Here is a 7,027-nt window from a genome sequence, read left to right on the forward strand (position 1 = left end):
TCTCTCTTCCAACCTGCTTGCTCAGTGGCCTTTCCACCAGAGCGTTCTCCCATGAGTACCCCAAACTCTCCATTTCTCCTTGACACCTCCACCCTCTGGGAAAGAGCTTCTGCTCATTAAATGTTAAATGTTTAAGCTCAGATGTTGCCTGACAAGCCTCCTCATTATCCCGTCGTCTTCATGGGTCCCAACTTCCCCATACACCATGGGGCTCTAGGGCCTTCTTCCCCGACCACAAAGCACTCATCCAGGATGGACAGCACCGTGAACAAAGGAGCTTGAGACTCGTGGAGAATTTCAAATGCAGTTTATTGCAGCAACACGAGGAAAAGGGGAGTTAAGACCTCTTCACAAGAGACAATCAACTTGCTTACGCCTTCTATACAAAACCAAAGCAGCACAGAGCTTGCTGCAAGACACGGGACCCCAAGGAGCTGTCCAGAGCGTGTCTCCACGCAGCAAGAAGCTGTGGGTCTCACCAGCCCGGCTCTGGCTGACTGAAGGAGATGCTTTGAAATGGAATGTGTGTCGTGGGATGGCTGAGCTGTCTCGCAGGCAAAGCACAAGGCAGGGTCATAGCCGGGGACTGGGATTGCCTCTGATCTGAAACCTTCTTTGGGAAGCAGAGGAGAAAGGAGAGAGTGGGGGAGCTGGGAGGAACCAGTGGAACTGACCATAGCTCAGCTCTCCACTAAGGCTGGGGCAGTTGACCTCGACCTCGCCAAGCATGAAGGTAGTGATGGGAGGGAGAGCTAACAGGACAGACAGCACCTCTTTATCTGCTCCCTCGGGAGTAGCTGCTGGAAACAAATTTCACGCTGGAACTGCCACCAGAGGACTTGCTGCCCCCAGAGCTGACTCCCCGGCCTCCGGACGAGCTGAAGCTGCCTCCAGAGCCGCCGCCACCAGAAATCCTGACACCATAGCTGCCTCCACCGCCTCCAGAGCCGCCTCTGTGGCCCCTACTGCTGCCTCCGGAGCCGAAGCCACCACCACCGCCGCCTCCAGAGCTGTAACTGCCCCCTCCGGACATGTAGCTCCCTCCGCCGCCAGAGCTGAAACCGCCGCCTCCTCGGACTCCTCCTCCACTGATGCTTGTGTGGCTGGTGCTCACAGCTGCAAGGGAACACTCAGTGATCTGCACTGAGCTCCCCGCCCACCCAGCACACCCGCACAGGCCCCTGAGATCCGATAGTACTTACACACGCTCACGTTCGGGGCGCACTCTCCAGACATCCTGTAAGAGAAAGGAATGCAGAGCTCTCCTGACTCTCCAGCTTCTCAAACCACTCCCCAGGCCCTCTCAGACATGTCGAGGGTTGTCCCCATCTGGGGTTCCTCTAATCCACTTCGTCTGAATCCTAATCCTGTCCCCTCTGGTGTCTGGACCTTTGTCATTGTTCTCAGCGTGACTACAAACAGGGAATCTCCATATAAACGAGACAAGACTCTTGCTGCTAATGCAGGCCAACTTTAAAGGCCTTGACATGGGCTGGATGACATCTGAGCCAGCCCAGATGAAGAAGAAATCACTCCATCTCAAAGAGCTTCACACAGACGCTACAGTCCTCAGAAAACAAAAGTGGGGACCCCGGCTCCCACTGTGAAACCAAGTCTTTCCTCCTGCTCCGTGGACCTTCCCCTCCCGATCCTCAGGACCAGCCTCAGTCACATGGCTGCTTCCTCAAGACCAGTCAGCTCACAAGGGAGGATGCCCTGAAGAAGTGGCCAAACTGCCCGGGGTCCCTTCCGTACCTGCCCTCCTCTCCTTCCAGGAGGGTCCTGTAGGTGGCAATCTCCACATCCAGGGACAGCTTGGTGCTCATCAGCTCCTGGTAGTCACGCAGCAGCCGGGCCAGGTCCTCCTTGGCCCTCTGCAGGGCGGCCTCCAGCTCGTTCAGCTTGTTCTGGGCGTCTTTGAGGGCGTTCTCCCCACGCTGCTCAGCTTCGCTGATGGACTGCTGCAGCGCAGCGATCTGAGAGGAGAGGCGCCAGCACATTACACGCTCAGTTATCCAGTTTCACCTTGGCCTTCTTATCTCAATTGTGTTGACTTCCTTAGAAGCCCCTAAAGGTGACGCAGCAGCCTCTCTTGGCCCTAGTTGAGGCTCCTCCACCCCTTACAGACTTGACGCTCTTCTAAATGCCTGCCCTGAAACCTCCTGGCTGCCTGTCCTCTCACTCTCCGCTTCCAAAGTCTCCCCTTGGGTCATGGGCTGGACCCCTCATGACCATCACATCTGTTTCTCTACTAGATCATTCTCCCAGGCTTCCCTAAAGAGAACCCAGCCTAATGACCGAATTCTGGGAATCACCATAGTCACCAAAGGAACTAGGCATAATAACACAACCTTGGAATGGATCTCAAGATGCAAAACTGAGAAAGTGCCCTGCAATTACCTGAGGATGCCCCACCCCCATTCCATAGAGCTGAACAACAGGAGGAGGAAGCAAGTACCTGCTTCTTGACGCTGTCAATTTCAGATTTAAGTCTCTGGATCACCCGATTCAGCTCAGAAATCTCCATCTTTGTACTTTTCAAACTGTCCCCATGGCTGCCAGCAGTGATCTGGAGCTCTTCATACTAAAGATCAAGTCAATTAGATGTGACAGAGCGCACCACGGCTCACACACACAAATATAGGAGAAGACACAGGATAGAAAGACAAGACACTTCGGGAAAGCTGGCCAGGCATTCAGCCCATCACCTTGCTCTGGTACAGGGCCTCAGCCTCCGCCTTGCTCTTCTGGGCGATCTCCTCGTACTGGGCGCGGACCTCGGCGATGATGCTGTTCAGGTCCAGGTGCCGATTGTTATCCATGGACAGGACCACAGACATGTCGCTGATACTCTGTTGCATCTGGGACAGCTCCTGCAACACATGGGAGGGCTGGCCATGGCGCCCCTGCCCACAGCCAAAGGCAGCGAGGAGGCATTCCCCTCCCCGGGGTCAGGGAGATGCACAGACTCTCAGACGGAGCATCATAATCCCACTGGGTGAGATTTCAAGCAGCATAACCACCATTCCTAGGCCTCCACCAAGGTTGGCCTGAGAAATACAGGAGAGAGAAGTCTATTTCTGAGCCTCCTAGTTAACAGCCTTCCCCATTTATGCAGTTTTGGTAAGCGCTCCCCAGGAAGAAGTCTTAAATTTTACTTCCTGTTTCAGAGGCCAAGTGCATGCACCTGGGCGGGGAGGGTGAGGTATATTACATTCTGACCCGGAAGTATATTGGACATAGGGACAGGAGCAGGAAGGGTCTCTTCCCAAGAGGAGCTGGACATTTGGGGGACAGAGTGAGGGAAAGTGGTCTTGGTGTTTCATGAGCATCAGGGGAGAAGTTCCTCTCTTCCCAGGCCCCTGTGGGTCTGAAAGGATGGCGAGTTGGAGCCAGACAACCTTAAACCCCACTCCTACCTCTTTTTCACCAATCGGGAAGGACCTGCCTTTGATGGGAAGGGTGGGAGGCAAGGGTCCGACCAGGAGCAGCCTCCTTACCGCATCATAGAGGATTCGCAGGAACTCAAGCTCCTGGGTCAGCACGTCCACCTTGGCCTGCAGATCCACCTTGATCTTGTAGGCATTGTCCACGTCCTGCGGGAAAGGTCAGGGGCCTCTGGTGAAACTCAGCCCCAAGGCCGCCTTGCCCATTCCGTGTCCGGGCCCTGCCCTCTCTCTGCCCATCTCCTCGTCCCAGTCCCTGTTCGCTGCTCTCCAACAGCCCAGGTGTCTCAGGTGACCCACGTGCCCTCAGGACCACATTTGGCATAGAGTCCACAATGCACCTCTGCTTGGGGCTCCAGGCCCATGTTCACTGCTCACTGCCCTAAGACCTGTGATGGGACCAAGCTTTGTCAACAATCTCTCCCTCCTGCTTGAGACACTGTGTGTTGCCAGGATGGGGCACAATGGCCTCTGGGGGTTTAACAGTCCTCCACTCTCCCACCCTGCCTGTCCGCCCCAACTCTCCTGAATTTCTCTGGGTTTTACACCAAAGCTTCTGCAGGATTCGGGCTGAAAACTCACTTTTGCCTTCTAGCTCAAACCTTTGTCAGCACGACTGACGGGCTCTTTAAGCAGGCATTCCAAGGAAAGTCCCAGTCCTTCCCCAGCTCTTTCGAAGAAGAATAAGGTGCTTTCTGTGTTGCATCTTTCAGTGTCCAATACAGACTTTAAGTAAGTTATTGGTGTGAAACGTTCCAGCAAATTCAGAAAACATCCCCAGAAGCTTGAGCTACAGAGATGCCATTGTTTCCCTGAGAACCAGCCGTGGCCGCGCCTCGCCGCTTTCCTGGACACTGCGGTTCACCCTCAGAGCTGTTCTCCACCCATGGGTCCAGACACAACGGGCTTCTGAAGCCCCCTCACTCCCACCCCAGCCCTCACCTTCTCTTGCTCACCTTTTTAAGCGTCACAAAATCATTCTCAGCAGCCGTGCGCCTGTTGATTTCATCCTCATACCTGTTGGGACCCAGAGGACAAAGCATTTAGGTTAGTCCCAGTTTGCTTATTTCTGTCTTCTACTTTCCCAACTGGATTCACCTGAAATACCCCATTCACCTGTGCAAATTGGAACTATGATATTCCAAATGAGGATGCTTTTCTGTAAATTAACTCTCAAACAGGCGACACACACGATCTCTGAAGCCCTAAATGTCTTTCCCACAAAGAACGGACGGAGACACAGATTCTATGAGCACAAAGGCACTTGGAAGATGAGGACCTTTCCGGGGAATGGTTGGGTAGCTCAGATCAATATGTAGCCCGCTCAGCATTTGCTCTGCCACCTACTTCTTCTTAAAATCCTCCACGAGATCCTGCATGCTGTTCAGCTCTGAGTCCTGGGACGTTCTTTCTGCAGAGAGCGTGTCCACCTGTCTCTTCAGCTGGGCGATGAACGCCTGGAAGATGGGCTCCAGGTTGGAGGTGCGGGTGCTCACATGGATCTGCTGCAGCAGCTCCCACTTGGTCTGCAGCACCTGGTTCTGCTGCTCCAGGAACCGCACCTGCCGTGACAGAGGGGACGCACATGAGTGCAGGGCCGCCCTTCCCACCAGCTGGCCACACTCGCAGAGCCTGCTCTGGTCCCGCTCCTGGAGGTGGAGAAGTCTGCCCAGCTTCGTCCTCACCAGGGGGATGCCGGCTCATGCCGGGCAGAGCTTTGGAGCTTCCTGCCTCCACACGTGGGAGCTTCTCCAGACTCCTGTGTGACAGCTGGCGCTATCCATGGAGAGAACCCTTTTTCCTACTTCACCGCCCACTTTTCCGTTTGCAGCTGCTCCCTGGACTCCAGGCCATTTGCCTCCCTCATTTGAGTTGAATTCCCTGCAAAGGTCCCAGAAATTCTGGGGAAAACCAAACGCAGCCATCCATTGGCTCTGCTCCTAAAGGCACCGAGTGTGAGGGCCCTGGAGAGCAGGGCGCCTCAGTCTGCTTCATAAGAGCCTCGTGAGTACCTTAGACAGGCTCCTCACACGTGAAATAGGAGAATATCCTCTAACACACCAGAGCGACACCAGCAAGGACTTTATGGGTCACAAAACTGAGAATGCTTCTCTTGAAAGGAGGGACTTCATCCGTCCCCAAGAGCATATTTCAGACTCAGGTTCTCCAAATTTCATAGAGCAATGACTCCTAGGGAAGAAAGGACTATCTCAGAAGATTTCTTCCCAACCCCTTCCAAGACCCGCCGTCACACGGCCTGGACCCTTCACTCCATCCCTTGTCTCTATCAGTGATTCTAAGACTTTCAGAATTTTCCATAAATATTATTCATTAAGTTTGAAACAACAAAGCCAAAGGCACAAATAATTCCTAACTGCAGACTGTCTGGGAAGAGGCAGCCCGTGAAGCCAGCATCTGTCCTGCGTGGATCTTGCCCATAGTCCAGGCTACTGAGAACACAGTGACGACTCCTAAAAGAAACGAATCCCTGTTGTTTGCCTTGCAGTTAGCGCTGGAAGTAGGGCACCGTGAGCATCCGACGGAGCCCGCTTCTCGTGACTCACCTTGTCAATGAAGGAGGCAAACTTGTTGTTGAGAGTTTTGATCTGCTCCCGCTCCTGGGCCTTCACGTTCTGGATCTCTGGGTCCACGCCCACGTTGAGAGGCTGCAGGAGGCTCTGGTTGATGGACACTTCGTGGATGCCACCACCAGGGAATCCGCCAGGCCCGAAGCCACCGGGACCCCCAAAACCTCCAAAGCCGCCGCCGCCTCCAAAGCGGCCTCCACCAAAGCCGCCGCCTCCAAAACCGCCACCTCCAAAGCCGATGCCACCTCCGAAGCCACTGCCACCTCCAAAGCCAATGCCACCTCCGAAGCCACTGCCACCTCCGAAGCCACCTCCTCTGCCACCAAATCCACCACCAGAGCCAAAGCTTCCGCCTCCTCCAGCCACACTAATGGAGATGCTCCTGCTTCCGCCAAGGCCAACAAGACTCCGGCTGCCAAAGCCGCCTCCACCGACGCCCCTTCCGCCACCGCCATGGCGGCTCAAGCAGGAGAAGCTGCTGGTGGATCTCCGGCTCCCGCCAGAGCCCACAGCCGAGCTGCTGCTGAAGCCCCGGAATCCTCCACCTCCTCCTCCTCCTCTTCCTCGAGATCTGCTTGAGATCCGACAGCTCATGATGCCTGTGCCCAGCGAGGAAAGTGGAAGGGTTCTGAGGAGAGTTGAGGCTGTTGGGAGACTATCAGGGTCCCCTTTTATACTAGCTGGCTAGGTGTTGGTGCTCATGGGTGTGGACCCACTTATGCATGGGTTTGGTCTACCTGGAAGCTACTCCTAATGAGTGATTACCAAGCTAATAACCATTTAAAAAATCAACTAATCAGCTTCATCCCAGAACTTGCTTTGATTGCAAACTCTTCCTGTTTATCTGGGCATCTGACATGCCATTGTATTTTTGTAAAATCATCAGAAGAGATCGGGATGCGGGTTTCTCAATCTGAAAAGGGACCTTCTGCAGGATGCTGCTCCCCGCTGTGGACCAGCCCAGGGGAGGCCAGCTGCCACTCGGGCCTGTGC

At 54.6% G+C, this 7,027-nt stretch overlaps 1 protein-coding gene across 1 annotated transcript; it reads right to left on the reverse strand.

Annotated features, from left to right (window-relative positions):
- Window positions 1-292: 292 nt before the first annotated feature.
- Window positions 293-6,689, reverse strand: LOC124234440 (keratin, type II cytoskeletal 2 epidermal-like). Its single transcript, XM_046651782.1, has 9 exons — window positions 6,011-6,689; window positions 4,794-5,008; window positions 4,403-4,463; window positions 3,501-3,596; window positions 2,709-2,873; window positions 2,459-2,584; window positions 1,756-1,976; window positions 1,203-1,237; window positions 293-1,116 (listed from the first exon to the last, which is right to left on the reverse strand). The coding sequence occupies exons 1-9, from the start codon at window positions 6,626-6,628 to the stop codon at window positions 776-778; spliced, it is 1,878 nt and encodes a 625-aa protein (XP_046507738.1). The 5' UTR covers window positions 6,629-6,689; the 3' UTR covers window positions 293-775.
- Between the last annotated feature and the right edge of the window lie 338 nt (window positions 6,690-7,027).

This window comes from Equus quagga, unplaced genomic scaffold (genome assembly GCF_021613505.1).
Source record: "Equus quagga isolate Etosha38 unplaced genomic scaffold, UCLA_HA_Equagga_1.0 73896_RagTag, whole genome shotgun sequence".
Classification (NCBI taxonomy): Eukaryota; Metazoa; Chordata; class Mammalia; order Perissodactyla; family Equidae; genus Equus; species Equus quagga.

What these genes read in the sequence shown, in the direction of transcription:
- LOC124234440 (XM_046651782.1), bottom strand. Translation starts at nt 6,628, where the DNA reads ATGAGCTGTCGGATCTCAAGCAGATCTCGAGGAAGAGGAGGAGGAGGA. An exon ending in AGGCCCTGTACCAGAGCAAG is followed by an intron (nt 2,585 to 2,708) that starts GTGATGGGCTGA and finishes CTTGATCTTTAG; the next exon opens with TATGAAGAGCTCCAGATCAC. An exon ending in CGCCCCGAACGTGAGCGTGT is followed by an intron (nt 1,117 to 1,202) that starts GTAAGTACTATC and finishes GTTCCCTTGCAG; the next exon opens with CTGTGAGCACCAGCCACACA.